Raw genomic sequence first — 19,544 nt, 5'->3', positions numbered from 1 at the left:
CCACTTGGAAAAAGACCCGATTATTCCAACTCTTTGCTTTCTGTCTGCCAACCAGTTCTCTATCCAAGTCAATACCTTGCCCCCAATCCTATGTGCCTTAACTTTACACGCTAATCTCTTATGCGGGACCTTATCGAAAGCCTTCTGAAAGTGCAAATACACCACATCCACTGGTTCTCCCTTATCAATTTTACCAGTTACATCCTCAAAAAATTCCAGTAAATTAGTCAAGCACGGTTTACCTTTTGTAAATCCATGTTGACTTTGTCCGATCCTGTCACTGTTTTCCAAGTGCTCTGCTATTACATTGTTATAATGGACTCTAGCATTTTCCCCACTACCGATGTCAGGCTTACCAGTCTATAATTCCCCGTTTTCTCTCTACCACCTTTTTTGAATAGTGGGGTAACATTAGCTACCCTCCAATCCATGGGTACTGTTCCAGAGTCTATAGAATTTTGGAAGATGACCAGCAATGCATCTACTATTTCTAGGGCCACTTCCTTAAGTACCTAGGATGTAGATTATCAGGCCCTGGGGATTTATCGGCCTTCAATCCTGTCACTTTCCCTAACACCATTTCCCTACAAATATTGATTTCTTTCAGTTCCTCCCTCTCATTAGAACCTATGTTCCCCGACATCTCTGGGAGGTTATTTGTGTCCTCCTTTGTGAAGACAGAACCAAAGTATGTATTTAATTGTTCTGCCATTTCTTTGTTCCCCATTATAAATTCCCCTGATTCTGACTGCAAGGGACCTACGCTTGACTTCACCAATCTTTTTCTCTTCACATATCTATAAAAGCTTTTTCAGTCAGTTTTTATGTTCCCTGAAAGCTTACTCTCATACTCTATTTTCCCCCTCTTAATTAATCCCTTTTTTCCTCCTTTGCTGAATCCTAAACTGCTTCCAATCCTCAGGTTTACTGCTTTTTCTGGCCAATTTATATGTCCTCTCCTTGGATCTTATGCTATCCCTAATTTCCCTTGTTAGCCACGTTTGAGTCAGCTTTTTTTTTATGCCAAACTGGGATGAACAGATTCTGTAGTTCATTCATGCGATCTTTGAATGTTTGCCATTGCCTATCCACCGTCAACCCTTTGAGTGACATTCCCCAATCAATCGTACCCAACTCTTGCCTCATACCATCATAGTTTCCTTTATTTAAATTCAGGACCCTAGTCTCTGAGTCAACTACTTCACTCTCCATCTTAATTAAGAATTCTATCATATTATGATCGCTCCGACCCAAGGGGCCTCGCCCAACAATATTGCTAGTTAATCCTTTCTCATTACATAATACCCAATATAAGATGGCCTGATGTCTAGTTGGTTCCTCGACATATTGGTCCAGGAAACCATCCCGTATACACTCCAGGAATTCCTCCTCCACTGTATTGTTACTAATTTGGTTAGCCCAATCTATATGTAGATTAAAGTCACCCATGATAACTGCTGTGCCCTTATTGCACGCATCTCTAATTTCCCTTTTAATGCCATCCCCAACCACCACATTACTGTTTGGTGGTTTATATACCACTCCCACTAACGTTTTCTGCCCTATGGTATTTCTCAGTTCTACCCATACAGATTCCACATCTTCAGAGCCAATATCTTTCCTACAATTGTGTTAATCCCTTTTTAACCAGCAATGCTACCCCACCTCCTTTTCCTTTTTGCCTATCTTTCCTTAAGGTGAGGGGAGGGGGCAGGAAGGGAGAAAGACATGCATACAGCATGATTAGCTGGAAAGTGGGAAAGGCTTGTGTGGTGAGGGGGAAGTGGGATGTGAGGAGGAGGAGTAGGGATGAACATACCATTGTTGTCCCTAAGAGGGTCAACATCGCTGGTGGCCACAACGCCCACCACCTGGCACCCAGTAATCTGCAGCACTCTCCTCCAGCTCAGACAGTGGTCGGGTGTCAGGTTTTCCCCCGCCTGTGTGCTCCTGCTCCCTCCTGTTGTGTGTGACCTTGGCCTGCAAGAGAAAGGAAAGTGTGAGAGTGAGTGCGGAGCAAGGTGTTTGGGAGATGTGCCTGCCACAGTTGAATAGCTGCCATTGTTTGCAAGGTGTGAGATGTGGGTGTGAGTGTTGGTAGGTAGAGATTGTTGGTGGATGAGTGCTGGGGGAGTGGTGCTTTGGGCAGTGTATGAAGATTGTGGCTCAGATAGTGGTATGTAGCATTTGTTGAAGCGTTGACTCACCCTGACCACATGAGTGAGGTTGTTAAATTTCTTCCTGCTCTGTGTGTGGGTCCTGGGGACCACAGTGCTGCCCGAGACCTGCTGGGCTACCTCCCTCCACATGGTGTGGAAGACTTGCGGTGAGGGCCTCCTGCCACTTGCTGGGTACAGCACGGCCCTCTGTCTCTCCACAGCGAAGACCAACTCCTCCAATGCTTGGTTGCAGAATCTGCGGGCTCTCTCCCTGGGCCGTTGATCTGCCATGAATACAGCTGCTTGAATCATCCGGCTCCTTGGGCTTGGCCTGCTCCTGCTTGCTGACACAGGTTCACAGGCAACAATGCTGAGAATGAGGTTCTGCAGCATCAATGAACCTCCCCTCTAAGAACTGGAAAGAGACTGTGGCAATGATGACCTTCGATTAGACTGCACCTGACATTGGTTATTGTTTTGAGTGTAACGCCACTGAGCTAAGCCGTTAGCACTTGATTTAGCGCTGCCATCCATTCTCTGAGCGACTACACTGAATTTTGTGTGCAGCGAGATTCATTCGCGCCTGGCGCTAAATCTCAAACTTTTCCAAAGTTAGCGCCCACTCCTGGGCTATAATGAATTTCTCGCCCACAGTGGCCTCAGATGGTTGTACTCCACTTGAGGTGGTCTTTTACTAATGGCAGTTTAACAATCAACCAACCTTTAAGCTGTACATCCCCTTTGTACGCTTCACAGCCCCAGTTGCCGGTGGCGATGGCGGAATGCTGATTGGCTGGTATCACACAGTGTGAGAATCCACAGAAAGCCTTCAGAGGAGACACAGCATTAAAGGCACCAGACTCAAAGCCGTTAAATCTGACCAACAAACAAAATGCAGTCAGAGACGCCTTTTATTTCCAGCCTTCGCCTCTCTTCTCCTGAAGGTGCTGACACTGGCTTGGTCCAGTCTCGCCCCCCCCCACCGTCCTGCCCATCCCGTCCCACCCCCACCCCATCCCGTCCCACCCCATCCCGTCCCCCCACCGTCCCTCCACCAACCATCCCTCCCCCACCGTCCCCTCCCCCAGCATCACCTCCCCCACCGTCCCCTCTCCCACCGTCCCTCCCCCACCGTCCCCTCCCCCACCATCCCCTCCGCCAACATCCCCTCCCCCACAATCCCCTGCCCCCACCGTCCCCTCCCCCACCCACCGTCCCCTCCCCCACCGTCCACTCCCCCACCGTCCCTCCCCCACCGTCACCTCCCCCACCGTCACCTCCCCCACCGTCCCCTCCCCCAACGTCACCTCCCCCACCGTCCCCTCCCCCACCGTCCCTCCCCCACTGTCCTCTCCCCCACCGTCCCTCTCCCACTGCCCCCTCCCCCACCATCCCCTCCCCCACCATCCCCTCCGACCACCGTCCCTCCCCCACCGTCCCCTCCCCCACCGTCCCCTCCACCCACCATCCCCTCTGTCCACCATCCCTCCCCCACCGTCCCTCCCCCACCATCCCTACCGTCCCTCCCCCACCGTCCCCTCCCCCACCATCCCCTCCCCCACCGTCCCCTCCCCAACGTCCCCCTCCCCACCATCCCCTCGCCCACCATCCCCTCCCCCCCATCCCCTCCCCCACCGTCCCATCCCCCACCATCCCCTCCCCCACCGTCCCCTCCCCCATCATCCCCTCCCCCACCGTCCCCTCCCCACCATCCCTCCCCCACCATCCCCCTCCGCCACCTTCCCCCTCCGCCACCGTCCCCTCCCCCACCGTCCCCTCCCCGACCGTCCCCTCCCCCACCATCACCTCCCCCACCGCAGCAGCCCCAACACTGGGCTGGCAAGGCCTAGCTAACTCCACACTGACCAGAGATCTAAGCAAGGATCGCTGTGGTTCAGTACCAGATGGGACAAGATCCTTTAGCAGTGAGTGGAACAGCAGCGACTGTGACAGCCCCAAGCCACACCAGCAGGTCGAGAGGAGAGGGGCAGAAACCCAAATCATTTCCACAATCTTATCTGTGACCAGTGACTAAAATCTATAATTCTACTTTTGCTGCTGATACCTTTAAGTATTTTAAATAATAAGTTATTCTCTCCCTTTTCCCAAATGGACGTCGTTGGCTACGAATGGGTGAACCTTCTCCCTGGCCTCTGCTGTGAAACTGGCTGTTGGGAGGCGAGAGCAGAAAGTTGAAGCAAAGTAGACCGCTTTGCTCACGCCAGTGGGGTGACTCTAGCCAAGCCCGGAGAGCAGCTCCAAGGGCCCACACCCTCCAGAAGGAGGTGACCACTAATGGTGACCACTAATGAGAAACCCCCTTGGCTCGTCCCAACTAAAATGTGTAAATTTAGATCATTTGTAAATTGGCATCAATGAAGCGATGTCCAGGGGTTCCCGCTAGTGGACACCAGGTGGCTGCAACCATGGTCACCTCGGTGTGTGACCGAGATCAGGACCGAGCAGGCAGGCTCAGGCAAGGGTCCACTTTTCACATCCAGCTCGACAATCAGACAGCTGGTTAGATGCAGACTGGAGTTCAGGCCGGCTGCAAGATACAGTTTGTAAGTCTGCAGGGGCCGCTGATTGCGGTTTTAGATCTTCAAAAAATTGTACCTGTTTCAATCAACCTCGGACTTCAATGAATCCTGAAACTTAAAAACGCACGAGGTGAAGTAATGTAGTGCGCAGTAATCCTTGCCTGGCTGTCACCCTGAAGCCCTGTGATTAAGATCAGGAGCTAACCTGTGGGCCGCTCTCACTATACGCTGGTACTGTGTGTGGGTTCCCAACAGGACCTGCTCGCCTTTAAGTTGGTTACTACACACTTTGCATCCGTTTCAAGCTGTGTGACCACGGATGTCAAAGGCGGCCAGTTTCCTTTGCTGGGTTGTGTTCTTCCTGTCTCAGGACTTACCTTTCTCAGCTCCCTCTCCAAAAACCGAGGTTGGTACTGGTCCATGGGGTTGCGAAAGTTAATAGCACCAATGGCCACTATCTCTGTACTGCGCCTCAGCCAGGAATCCCTGGAAAAATGGAAATGGGATGAATATTTCTGTTTGCAAAGACCCCGAATATTCACTCCCCCCTCCCCAAGGTATTAATGTGGCACGGTTGGTGATTTATTTAGATAGTGAAAATAAACTTAATTCCCAGAGCAACTGAAATATTGGCAATCCACCAGAACAAATGAAACTACGGACAGCAAATGCCCCTTCAGACACTTTCTTTTCACAGACCATGTACAATCTGCCCTTTCACAGACAGGTTGTCTCTGCCCACTCTCCTGAAGGTGGTGCCTCCCTCACTGGAGCAGTGACCAACATCAGCGGCATTTTCTAACAAGGTAAAACCCTGAAATTTCTCACTGATGCCGAGTGTATTGCCAGGATATTAGTCTAACGCAATTTTCTACCTTATTCAGTTCTGTCCTACAGGGGGTTTATATATAGAATAACGGATACCCGGGAGTGAGTTACAGGCTGGAATCTAATCAAGGGGTTCGGGGGTTTATATATAGAATAACGGATACCCGGGAGTGAGTTACAGGCTGGAATCTAATCAAGGGGTTTGGTGGTTTATATATAGAATAATGGATACCCGGTAGTGAGTTACAGGCTGGAATCTAATCGAGGGGTTCGGGGGTTTATATATAGAATAACAGATACCCGGGAGTGAGTTACAGGCCGGAATCTAATCAAGGGGTTCGGGGTTTATATATAGAATAACAGATACCCGGGAGTGAGTTACAGGCTGGAATCTAATCGAGGGGTTCGGGGGTTTATATATAGAATAACAGATACCCGGGAGTGAGTTACAGGCTGGAATCTAATCGAGGGGTTCGGGGGGGATTATATATAGAATAACAGATACCTGGGAGTGAGTTACAGGCTGGAATCTAATCGAGGGGTTCGGGGGTTTATATATAGAATAACAGATACCCGGGAGTGAGTTACAGGCTGGATTCTAATTGAGGGGTTCGGGGGTTTATATATACAATAATGGATACCCGGGGGTGAGTTACTGGAGACATCAACTCGCGTTTCTCTGACTTTAACCTCTAACCTTCTGTAACAGAACTTCCTCGGGGCAGTGTCTGAGGCCCAACCATCTTCAGCTGTTTCATCAATGACCTTCCCTCCATCATAAGGTCAGAAATGGGGATGTTTGCTGATGACCGCACAGTGTTCAGTTCCATTCGCAACTCCTCAGATAATGAACCAGTCCATGCCCCCATGTAGCACGATCTGGACAACATTCAGGCTTGGGCTGATAAGTGGCAGGTAACATTCGTGCCACACAAGTGCCAGGCAATGACCATCTCCAACAAGCGAGAGTCTAACCACCGCCCCTCGACATTCAATGGCATTACCATCGCCGAATCCCCCAGCATCAACATCCTGGGGGTCACCATTGACCAGAAACTTAACTGGACCAGACACATAAATATGTGGCAGCAAGAGCAGGTCAGAGGCTGGGTATTCTGCAGCGAATGTCTCACCTCCTGACTCCCCAAAGCCTTTCCACCATCTACAAGGCACAAGTAAGGAGTGTGATGGAATAATCTCCACTTGCAGCTCCAATAACACTCAAGAAGCTCGACACCATCCAGGTCAAAGCAGCCCGCTTGATTGACACTCCATCCACCACCTTAAACTTTCACTCCCTCCACCACAGGCGTACCGTGGCTGCAGTGTGTACCATCTCCAAGATGCACTGCAGCAACTCGCCAAGGCTTCTTCGGCAGCACCTCCCAAACCCGTGACCTCTGCCACCTAGAAGGACAAGGGCAGCAGGCGCATGGGAACACCACCATCTCCAAGTTCCCCTCCAAGTCACACATCATCCTGACCTGGAAGTATATCGGCCGTTCCTTCATCGTTGTTGGGTCAAAATCCTGGAACTCCCTCACTAACAGCACTGTGGGAGTACCATCACCACACGGACTGCAGCGGTTCAAGAAGGCGGCTCACCACCACCTTCTCAAGGGCAACTAGAGATGGGCAATAAATGCTGTCCTTGCCAGCGACGCCCACATCCCAAGAACGAATTAAAAAAAATTCTACCCCTCTCGATATAAAGGCTAACATTCCATTTGCCTTTTGATTATTTTTTGTACCTGACTACATTTTAGTGATCTGTGTACACGGAGCCCTAAATCTCTTGGGCCCTCCGCTGTTCCCAGCTTTTCACCATTTAGAGAATACTCAGATCCATCCTTTCTTGGCCCAAAATGGATGACCTCACACTTACCTGGGTTGAAATCCATCTGCCAGGGTTTTGCCCACTCACTGAATCTTTCAATGGCTCTTTGTAATTTTATGCTCCTGTCTACACGACTTACTATACCACCAATCTGTGTCATCGGCAAACTTGGATGTACGGCTCTCTAATGTGTTAATAAATATAGTGAATAGTTGAGGCCCCAGCTCAGATCCTTGTGGGACACCACTAGTCATTTCCTTCCAACTTGAGTACACGCCCATTATCCCTGCTCCCTGTCTTCCACCGCAGAACCAATCTCCTCACTAGGTCAGTAATTTGCCTTCAATTCCATGAGCTTTAATTTAGGTCTTGTGTCTTCTGCAATTATCTTGCATTCTTCACATAATTCAAACCTGCCTGACCTTGTCTCTCAATCAGCACTTCTCCCCATGCAAATAGCTCAAGTTTGGAGAGTCTTTTGATAACTTGCCCCCAAAATAATTTTTTTTTTAAGTTCTATAAATTGGGCGCTCAGAGACCCACTTCCTGCACTCTTCCCCACTCACTTTCTTTCTGTTCTACAACCCAAATCAAAGCCGGAGATACATAATCCCATTCCAAAAGAAGAGGGTATCCAGATCTGCACTTTGTGTTCAGCTGGAGTCCCAACACCTTCAGGGGCCCAGGCGGTCAGGCGGAATCGCTCTGACGCAACACCTCATATCATCTCAGAAATGTCCCAGAGCACTTCACACTCAATGAAATACATTGAAGTCACTGTTATATGGGCAAACACAGCAGCTAATCCGTACAAAGCAAGATCACACAAACAGCAATCAGGTGAATAACCAGTTAATCCATTTTTGGGGGTGTTAGTTGAGGGAGGTGTGTTGGCCAGGATACTGGGAGAACTTCCCGCTGTTCTACAATGATGACACGGGATCTTTAACATCCACTTCAAAAGGCAGGTGGCACCTCGGGCAGCCTAGACTATGTGCCCTCGTCCTGCATCGAGGCCTGAGCCCACAGCCTTTGGAGTCCGAGACGAGAGTGCTTCCAAGTGAGCCGAGCTGGAACACGGGTGGTTTTTGTTCAAGGTCACCATCAACAGCGGGAGTACTAAAAGCGCTCAGATGGCCAATTCTGATAATCACTATTTCAGGCAAATTGTTGCTCTAAGCATCGACAGGACAGAGGGCTCCAGATCTCCACTTTGAGCAGCCATGGTTACGATAGCCCCCTACACCCAAGCACCATATTCTCTACCTGAATGGGATGTCACTCACCTTGGCGTCTCATCATTGTAAAATCTGGCCCATCTGTACGAGTCACTGTATCCATTATATTCACTGTAACGCTGAGCTCCTGGAAATCAGATGATTGGGATCAGTGGAATCTCTCAGCATTCGATCACTCTCATTGTCTGCTCTCTTCCTCCGCGCACTGGTTCTGTTTCTCCCCTCTTTGTGTTCCGAGTCTCAGATTGTCACCCGGCCTGCACCAGGGGATGAGACTGGAAATCTGCCCCTCCATGCTCGCTGATGGATGGGAGACTCCCGGGGATTAACTGGCCCATCCGTTTCCCCAGCCTTCCTTGTGAGTTAGAGCCACCTCCCCATCTCTCCTGAAGATGCTGCCCGTGGTGGGGACAGTTTTACAGGGGGGGCACTGGCCCTCCAATACCTCGTCCAATCGACCATTCTTTAGGTATGAGTACCATCAGTGAGTATCGGCACGCTATCTGAACTGAGCCCAATCCAGTTCGAAGCCACTGTCCAGACACCCGCACACTTCCAGCAGGGGTGGTGTGGTGGTTATGACACTGGACTAGTTAATCCAGAGTAGAGCCAGTTCAAATCCCACCAGGGCAGTTTCAGAATTTGAATTCAGTTAAAAAAATCTGGAAGTAAAAAGCTGGTCTCAGTAAAAGTGACCGTGAAGCTGTCGGATTGTCGTACAAACCCAACTGGTTCACTAATGTCCTTTAGGGAAGGAAATCAGCTGTCCTTACCCGGTCTGGGCCTATATGTTACTCCAGTCCCACACCAACCTGGCTGACTCTTAACTGCCCTCCGAAGTGGCCCAGTGAGCCCCTCGGTTGTGCAGGGTGACTGGGGATGGACAGTAAATGGTGGACTTGCCAGCGACGCCCACATCCCAACAGGTTACGTGATTGGACAATAAGGTGACAGATGGAGTCTAATGTGGGGAAATGTGAGGTAATTCACTTTGGTAGGAAGAATAGAAAAATAATGGCCTAGAAATTCAGTGGGCTTTGCGCCCAGTTACCGCCCAAAGAGGGCTTCTGCGCCAGTCTGCAAACTTCGGGCGAGCTTCATTGACGCGCTAATTGCGGCGGTAGCCGTTAGCGCTGCGCCGCCACCGATGACGTCATCGGTGTGCGCAGCGCCCCGGTTCCGCCCCGACACCGGCCTGATCCCCATCTTCTGTAGCGGCCGCCTCTTCCGTGGCGGCCGCTAATAACTTTCGGAGACCGGGTCCGTACAGCAGCCTTAGTGGGGCGCTTTAAGGTGGAGGCGCGGCCGGGCGCTTTTTCGGCGGCCGCCTGCCCACACCTCCTTCCCCGGCCTCCTCCACACCCCCCCCCCCGCGGCATTGCCGGCTGGTTTCCGGGAGCCCGGCACTTCTCCGTTGTGCCGGGCTCTTTTGCCGGCACTCCCGATCGGGGCTCCGGCTGCTGCAGGCACCTCTTCCTGAAGAGAGGGAGGAAGGCCTGCAGTACCGCAGCCTGCCGCTCCGCTGCGGGTGGCGCTGCAGCCAGTAGCACGCCGATATTCAGTTTCAGCGCCCCAAGCGGGGGCGGCCACACTCTTGAACAGCGGCCGTCCTCGACTTTGGGCGCTGAAACTGAATATCGGCTGGGCGCGAGTGGCTCCTCGCCCAGCGGTAAATTCTGGCCGCCAGCGAGCTGGCGGGGCTATAGCTAATTTCTAGGCCAATATTTTTTAAATTGTGAGAAACTATTAAATGTTGGTGTTCAGAGAGATTTAGGTGTCCTCGTACAGGAAACACATAAAGCTAGCACGCAGGTATAGCAAGCAATAAGGAAGGCAAATGGCATGTTGGCCTTTATTGCAAGGGGTTGGAGTATAAGAGTAAGGATGTCTTGCTACAATTGTACAGGGCCTTGGTGAGACCACACCCGGCGTACTGCGCATAGTTTTGGTCTCTTTATCTGAGGAAGGATATATTTGCCTTGGCGACGGTGCAGCGAAGATTCACTAGATTGATTCCTGGGATGTCCTATGAGGAGAGATTGTGTAGAATGGGCCGATACTCTCTGGAGCTTAGAAGAATGAGAGGTGATCTCATTGAAACATACACGATTCTGAGGGGGATTGACAGGGTAGATGCTGAGAGGTTGTTTCCCCTGGCTGGAGTGTCTAGAACTAGGGGCCATAGTCTCAGGATAAGGGGCCGGCCTTTTTAGACTGAGACGAGGAGGAATTTCTTCACATGGGAGTGTTGTGAATGTTTGGAATTCTCTGCCCCAGAGGGCAGTGGTTGTTGAGTCATTGAGAATATTCAAGGCTGAGACAAATAGATTTTTGGACTCTAGGGGAATCAAGGGCGATGGAGATCGGGCGGGAAAGTGGACTTGAGGTCGATGATCAGCCATGACCTTATTGAATGGCGGAGCAGGCTCGAGAGGCCGAATGGCCGACTCCTGCTCTTATTTCTTATGTTCTTATGGGAATGAACATAAATAAACCCTGTAAATGGTACATTTTCTACAGCACCATTAATGCAGCAACCGTCACACGGCACTGGAGATGGTACAGGAAAACCATGGGCAAAACGGCAGGTTTGGAGGAGATTTTTTAAAGGCAGGGAGACAAGTAGCGAGGGGGAGGGAGGGAGAGTGCAGCTACGCATTGAGAAACTCCCAGCTTTTCTCTCACACGTTTGCTAGTGTTCCTTCAGGCAGCAAGCGTTTGCTTAGCGCAGTTTCAGAGTTTGGGAGCTGCGTCTGCCTGAACCATTATTTAAAAAAATCCATCTGAACCGGGCAGTAAATCCCAATAAATCCAAGCAGATCCCGAATTACACCCATGGAGAAAGAACTGGGAATGCTGAGAATGTTCCGAATGGGAGGTTCACCAGAAGCAGTGCAGACGATGGACCCTCATCCAAGCATCAACCCGGCTTTCCTCCCTTCCAAATGCTGACTGTCTATTCCATCAGACCCTGAGCTCTCCCGAATCCGAACTATTTAACCAGGAGGCTCGCTGCCGCTTGCAGCGCAAAGTAACTGAGTTAACAGAGCTGAAACCTCACAGGTAATAACCAGACATTCGTTTTCCAGCATCTTCTCGGTGAAGAGACGTGCCACGATCAGCTCCGTGTTAATGAGAAATCGGATTTCCTCCTGGACAAGTCCAGAGCCAAGAACTCCACCTCCCACCAACGCTGCAGCAAAATCCTCCTGGAATCAACAGGCACACTGGTCACACCGCGCACTGCTCCAGCCCGCACTGGTCACACCGTGCACCACTCCAGCCCACACTGGTCACACCGCGCACTGCTCCAGCCCACACTAGTCACACCGCGCACAGCTCCAGCCCACACTGGTCACACCGCGCACCACTCCAGCCCACACTGGTCACACCGCGCACAGCGCACCGTTCCAGCCCAGACTGGTCACACCACGCACTGCTCCAGCCCACACTGGTCACACCGTGCACCACTCCAGCCCACACTGGTCACACCGCGCACTGCTCCAGCCCACACTGGTCACACCGCTCCAGCCCACACTGGTCACACCGTGCACCGCTCCAGCCCACACTGGTCACACCGCGCACTGCTCCAGCCCGCACTGGTCACACCGTGCACTGCTCCAGCCTGCACTGGTCACACCGCGCACCGCTCCAGCCCGCACTGGTCACACCGCGCACTGCTCCAGCCCGCAGTGGCCACACCGTGCACCGCTCCAGCCCACACTGGTCACACTGCGCACCGCACCTGCCCGCACTGTGCTCCGCGCATTGCTCCCGCCCACACTGGTCACACCGCGTACTGCTCCAGACAACATTGGTCACACCGCGCACTGCACCATGCACTGCTCCAGCCCACACTGGTCACACCACGCACTGCTCCAGCCCACACTAGTCACACCGCGCACTGCACCAGCCCGCACTGTGCACCGCGCACTGCTCCAGCCCACACTGGTCACAATGCTCCCGCCCACAATTGTCACACCGCGCACTGCTCCAGCCCACACTGGTCAGACCGCGCACCGCTCCAGCCCAGACTGGTCACACCGCGCACCGATCCTGCCCACACTGGTCTCACCGTGCACTGCTCCAGCCCACACTGGTCACACCGCGCACTGCTCCAGCCCACACTGGTCACACCGCGCACCGCTCCAGCCCACACTGGTCACACCGCTCACCGCTCCAGCCCACACTGGTCAAACCACACACTGCTCCAGCCCACACTGTGCACCGTGCACCGCTCCAGCTCACACTGGTCAAACTGCGCACCGCTCCAGCCCACACTGGTCGCACCGCGCACCGCTCCAGCCCACACTGGTTACACCGCGCACCACTCCAGCCCACACTGGTCACACCGCGCACCGCTCCAGCCCACACTGGTCACACCACGCACCGCTCCAGCCTGGAGAATGGCACTTCAATGTGGATCCTTTGTAAGATTGGAAAATACCATGTTTCAGCATCTGGTTCCTTTACTACATGGGAACTCAACAACAACTTGTACCTTTATAGGACCTTTAACGTAGTAACAATGGCCCGCTGTGCCTCACAGGAGTGTAAAGCAGACAAAGATTGACCCCGAGCCACATGAGGACGAAGTACGGCAGGTGACCAAAAGCTCGGTCAAAGAGGGAGGTTTTGAGGAACGTCTTAAAGGAGGAAAGGGGGGCGGAGAGGTGGAGAGGTTTAGGGAGGGAATTCCAGAGCTCAGGCCCTCGGCAGCTGAAGGCACGGCCACAAATTTTGGAGCGATTAATATCGAGGAGGCGCAAGAGGCCAGAATTCTGTCTGTCCCTCCCTCTAAAAATTTGCATGTATGACCTATCATGTCTCTAACATGTCCTAAAGTGCCTCGCAGCCAATGAATGAGTCGTATAGTCAACCGAAGATTTCTGTTTTTACACAGCGGGTGATGAACTGTTCGGATGGGTTGGCAGGAAGGCTGCCTGAGACCAGGACACTGAACTCATTGAGAAGAACAGCTAGGTACTGCCATGGGGAAACAGTGGGATTTATATTCTCAGAGGGCGAGGTCAAAGGGGCAGAAGGGCCTTCTTCGATCAAACCATTATTTTATGCTTGTGTTGTGGTGCCACAGGCAATTCCCAGTTTGGCCATGCATTGGTCAGGTCCAATTAGTAATTCTGACATCCAGGGTCAGTGTAAACATGGTGCAATTACACAAGCCAGGTGACGGGAATGAAATAACTTGCATGGGCTTTCAACCCCACGAGCAGGCTGCAAAACTACGCTACACCCCGCTGTATCTGCGAGATTTAGTATCCGCTTTAAATGCAGATTTTGATTCCAGTTTCCTTCCTTCACCCCTTCTCCTGAGCCTTTCACTAATGTACAGTAATGTTGCACAGGCCAGCGGTCAGGGCCCGTTTCTGGCAGTGACCATGAGCAGCGAGATGACAAGGGTTGTCCTGTCTGCCATTGGGTTTCCTGATTGGCTGCTGGTGTACTTCCACTTTGCTCCCCATACCAATATATGGCACTCGCCCTTCCACAACATGGGCCTGTGCTGTGGAGATGTTGAGCAGGCTCTTATTCATATACTTCCAGGAAGGGGGTCCAGACCAGATGGGCTCTTTCCAACTTGAGGCCAAAGCTGAAAATCACTCCGCACGATACTTTAACACGTCTTAAACATACGTCTCTCCAGTGAACTGAGCTGACAGCTGAAGCCGGTGTGGAACGATACACGGAAGGAGGTGTGGGACATCTCCTACAAGTGGTGGGACTGTGAGCGGTGTTAGACCTTTGCATCTGCCAGTCCTCTGTTACCTGCAGCATGTCATGTTCCTCTTCTATTCTGCCCTTACAGGTGATATGAAGCTTAGTCACCTTGTACATAGATCTGGAAACAAGAGAAACATTTATTGGAACAGATGGTGGAAAGCAGCCGTTGTTGTGCAGGCACTGGGCAAGAAACGAAATGACCAAGGATTATAAATGACCACATATTTACCCCCCGCCCCCCTCCAACCCCCGACCCCCCACAATTTCCCTTCTCTCTGTCTCCGGAAGTCACTGAATTCTCACTTGGGCTCCACAGGCAGTGCTCACCCAATGATACCCAGCCTCAGTGATCATTGTCCCTGTGCAGGTTCTGACCAAGTGTTGGCAGCCTATCTGTGGAGGACATCAGACCTATCGTGTCCACGCATCAATAACACACAGACTGCAGGAGAATGGTAATAACAGGTAATTACTGAACAGAGGGTATGCTAAAACTGAAAGTACAGAAGCCTGCTGCGGCTTTATATACAGGTGTGGCCACTGCTGGTACTGCAGTATAAAAGCAGTTCTCTGTTAAAGGTACATACACAACAATTCCTCCCCTTTTAGATAAACATTCATTTAACAATTGAATAATAACTAATTACAATTACAATTTTCTTTGTACTATATACATCAGCTGAAAGTAATCATTTATAAATTCAGTCTTTGAGGCGGCTTCCTGATCCTGTCTGGATAGCACCTTTCTCGAGTATCCTGTTCTTGCGGCGGAGTCGATTCTGGGTCATTGTCATTGGTTGGTTCATCAGCTTCCAATACCACTGATTCTGAGGTAGACGCAATCTGTACTTCGGGTTCATCACCAGGTGTGCCTGCTCGTGGTATGGGTTTGACTTGTTCCTGTGACTCTAGAATCTGGTCAGCATGGCGTCTCAGGATGCTCTATCCAACGTCCACTGTGTACATTAGTGGTCCCTGCCATGTGCATATCGTTCCTGGCTGCCATTTTTCCATTCGGTAATTGCGGGCCAAGACTGGTTGCCCTATCTTGAAGTTCCTGGTTGGCTTTTCATTGATGTGCTGGAATTGCTTATTCTCAACCTCTCGTCTTATGTTTGGTTTGAGCAAGTCCAGGCGACATCTTAACCCGTGGTTAACGAACATCATGGCTGGAGTTTGGTTGGTGACTGCATGTGTCGCATTTTGGTAAGCAAACAAGAAATTATCCACCTTGTGTTGCAGTGGTAGGTTGTCGTTATACATCGCCTTTATTGCTTTTTTAAAGGTTTGAACAAACCTCTCAGCCAATCCATTTGAGGCTGGATGATATGGGGCGGATGGGTAATGCTTTACCCCATTATTCCTCAAAAACCTCCAGAAATCCTCGGACATAAGCTGTGGCCCATTGTCGGAGCAAATCTGTTCTGGCAAGACAGTCCTGGCGAAGATGGTCCGTAGGACTGCAACAGTTTTCTCCATGGTGGTGGAGGACATTTTGATGACCTCTGGCCATTTCGAATATGCATCCACGGCGATTAAAAACATTGAGTCCATAAATCGACCAGCAAAATCAATGTGTACCCGTTGCCATGGAGATGAGGGCCACTCCCATGGGTGTAGCGGGGCCTGTGGTGGAGCGTTTTGGACCTTCTGGCATCCTGTGCATCTCTTGGTCATTTCTTCGATTTCTTTATCGATTCCCGGCCACCACACAAACGCCTTGGCTACGCTCTTCATTTTCACCCCTCCCAGATAACCCTCATGAAGTTCATTGAGCACTCTTTTTCTCAACTTAGGTGGAATTACCACTCGGGTCCACACATCAAGGTCCCCCGGCACACTGACAGCTGTTCTCTCCTTGGCGAGAATGCTGGCAACAGTGAGTCGCCATGTGCTGGCCAACCCTTCACCGTTAAATCATAGACCCGAGAGAGTGTCGGGTCATTTCTGGTTTCCTTTTCTATACTTGAGTTTGTAACAGGTAGACATTCGACTATGGTTGAATGGAATATCTCAACAGGGTCCACTGCAGGTGCTTCCTCCACCATAGGCAGTGGCAGGCGCGACAGTCCATCAACGTTTCCATGCTGTTTCGTGCCCTTGTACTCTATGTCGTATTGATGAGCCCCTAGAAAAATGGACCATCTTTGCAGCCGTTGCGTCGTCATCACCGGAACGCCCTTCTTTTGGTTAAACATGGAGACAAGAGGCTGGTGATCAGTCAGTAAGGTGAATTTCTGCCCATGCAGATAGTGATTGAACTTCTTCACCCCCCACACCAGGCTAAGGGCCTCCCTGTCAATCTGGGCATAGTTACGCTCGGCTGAAGTTAACGAGCGTGACGCAAAGGCTATTGGCCTCTCTGAACCGTCAAGGAATTTGTGCGACAGCACCGCTCCAATTCCGTAGGGAGACGCATCACATGCCAACCTAATCGGTAGTGATGGATTGTAGTGGGCCAATACATCTTTTGAGGTGATTAGGCATTTACATTTCTGAAAGGCACGCTTACACTCATCACTCCATTTCCATGCTCCTCCAGTTTGCAGCAGGGCGTTCAGCGGGTGCAGAATTGTAGACAAGTTTGGCAAGAACTTATGGTAGTAGTTCACCAGCCCGAGGAACGACCTCAGTTGTGACACATTTTCCGGTGCTGGAGCCTTGACTACTGCCTCAATCTTGTCTGGGGACTTATGTAACCCCTCTTCATCAATCACGTGACCACAATACGAGATTTGTTTCCTGAAAAACTCGCATTTGGGGTGGTTGGCTCGTAGCCCATATTCTTGCAATCTAGTGAGCACCTGCTCCAGGTTGGCAAGGTGTTCACTGTCATTTCCACCCGTAACCAGGATGTCGTCCAAATTACACTGGGTCCCCGGGATCCCTTGCAGGACTTGTTCCATCACCCTCTGCCAAATAGCCAGAGCTGATGCGACTCCGAATACCAGTCGGTTGTACTGGTAAAGGCCTTTGTGAGTGTTTATCGTGAGGTATTTCCTAGATGCTTCTTCTACCTCCATTTGTAGATACGCTTGGGCCAGATCAATCTTCGTAAAGCATTTCCTTCCAGATAGTGAGGCGAAAATATCTTCCATCCGTGGAAGTGGAAATTGTACTGTGTGAAGGACTGGGTTCACAGTTACCTTAAAGTCCCCACAGATGCGAACCTTCTTCAGTTCCCCAGGCCTGCTGCTCAATGACTTCTTCATTACAGGAACGATGGGTGTGGCCCACTCCCTCCAGTCCACCTTGGACAGCACACCCGAATGCTCCAGACTCTCCAGCTCTGCTTCGATGGCTGGGCGGATCGCATTCGGCCTTAAAAAATTTTGGGTTTGCTTTATCTTCCATTTTTATCGTTGCCGTTATGCCTTTTAGAGTCCCAAGTCCTTGCTGGAACACCTCTTTCACGTCAGTTAGAATTTTTGACAGTCGTCCAGGTGTGACGTCGTCATCCTTTTTGTCAGCCACAGTTAGCGCCTAAATGGAATGCCAATCCAATTGTATTTTTCGGATCCATTCACGTCCCAATAATGGTGGTCCTCCATCTTGTAGTATATACAGATACAGTTCCTGTGTTTCCTTGCCGTTGTATTTAACAGGCACCCTTATTTTTCCTCTGGGGTAGACTTTTTGCCCCGTATATGTCTTCAGGACAATGGAAGTATCCTTCAAGGGAATGTGTGAGAATAGCCACTCGTAGTCTCGTCGATTCATGACTGTTAGGGCTGATCCTGTGTCCAATTCCATCTTTACTTGGGACACTGCTATCATGTGGGTGACCCAAATGGTTCGGTGATCCTCCTTTGCGATCACGTTGTGTAACTTTAAGCAATTAGTCTTCTGCTCCCAGAGTCATTATCACTCTTCTGATCTTCCGAACTACCGTCCGTCATCTTTTGTACTTTATTGTACTTTTCCTTAGTAGTTCTTTTAGTGTTGGTTTTCTTTCCTGACCTGCAGACATGTGCTATGTGTCACAATTTTCCACATTGCCTGCATACTTTGTCCTTAAACCAGCAATCCTTCTGGTCATGGGTTGTTCTGCCACAGCGATAGCACTTTTCTGCTCCATATGCCATTTCATTAGCGCTATACTCTTGTGGTTTATGTTGTATTTCCGCAGCTCCCCGTGCTGCTGCTTCGCTGAAAGCCTTTTCTAGCGTAAGGTCCTTTTCCGAAAGTAGTCGTTTCTGGGATCCTTCACTCTGGAGCCCGCAGACAAACTTATCCCTTAAGGTATCTGCCAGTCCTGCTCCGAACTGGCAGTGTTTTGATAACTTGCATAGTTCCGTAAGATAGTCAGCATTACTCTCGTCTTTGTGCTGGTTTCGTTTATGGAACTTGAATCTTTCTGCTATCAGCAGCAGCGTAGGGTTTAGATGTTCTTGTAAGATATTGACAATCTCATCAAAACTTTTCTCCATTGGTTTAGCTGGGGTAATTAAATTCCGCAATAGGCCGTATGTTCTCGCACCCATCAAATTCAATAATACCAATGCCTTCTTTCCATCGGCCACCTCATTTGCCTTGCAGTACACTTCAATTCTTTCCACATACGTGGTCCAGTCTTCTACTTCGTTGTCAAAAGCAATGATGCTGCCACTCTTCGGCATTTTGGGTGGTTTAAAATGGCGCCTCCTGCGCTTTTCCTTCTTCCCCAATGGGTTAAAATGGCGCCTCCCGCGCTTTTCCTTCTTCCCCCTGCTGCCAATGCTGCTCTTAGCGTTCTAACTCATAATGGCGGCGCCCCGCGGCTTTCTGCACGTCTCTCTTTTGTTAATTAATTTTTCTTCGACGTTGTCCGCTGAGCGTCTCTCAGTTCCGTCCCCTTTCTTTTTCTTAATGCAGCCCGACTCTTGATCACCGGCCACGCCCTGTGCGCTCCACCATCTCTCTCTCTTTTTCTTCCCGATGACACTGCTCAGCCCCCTTGCAGAGCCGCTCGATCGAGCTCTAGCCGGCCGCAGTCCAGGAAAGGTCAGCGCACTACCTGCTACCAGCCCGATTTGCTGGGACACCTTGACTGGAGAACCAAGCCCAGCTCTACACAGCTTCCCCTGCGATTCTCTGAACTCCGATGGATCACTGGGCGGTTGCCCACGGTCAACGCCCGTTGCTTTGGCTTCGACCTCAAAGAAGCTTCTTTTCAGGGATGGATCCCCGTGAGGTGATGCAGTACTGCAGGTGAGTTTGA

The 19,544-nt window shown here is 50.8% G+C and overlaps 1 protein-coding gene across 1 annotated transcript; it reads right to left on the bottom strand.

The window, feature by feature from the left end:
- Positions 1 to 2,818: 2,818 nt before the first annotated feature.
- LOC147098123 (poly(ADP-ribose) glycohydrolase-like) lies at positions 2,819 to 18,963 on the bottom strand. The gene is made up of 6 exons (XM_085970828.1): positions 18,908 to 18,963; positions 14,390 to 14,462; positions 11,604 to 11,811; positions 8,651 to 8,729; positions 5,077 to 5,185; positions 2,819 to 2,986 (listed from the first exon to the last, which is right to left on the bottom strand). The coding sequence occupies exons 1-6, from the start codon at positions 18,961 to 18,963 to the stop codon at positions 2,819 to 2,821; spliced, it is 693 nt and encodes a 230-aa protein (XP_085826954.1).
- Positions 18,964 to 19,544: the final 581 nt, after the last annotated feature.

This window comes from Somniosus microcephalus, chromosome 30 (assembly GCF_052327205.1).
Source record: "Somniosus microcephalus isolate GS21.2 chromosome 30, FLI_Smic_1.0, whole genome shotgun sequence".
In the NCBI taxonomy this organism is placed as follows: Eukaryota; Metazoa; Chordata; class Chondrichthyes; order Squaliformes; family Somniosidae; genus Somniosus; species Somniosus microcephalus.
The sequence above is the reverse complement of the archived record's forward strand: the minus strand, read 5'-3'. Positions and strand labels throughout refer to the sequence as shown.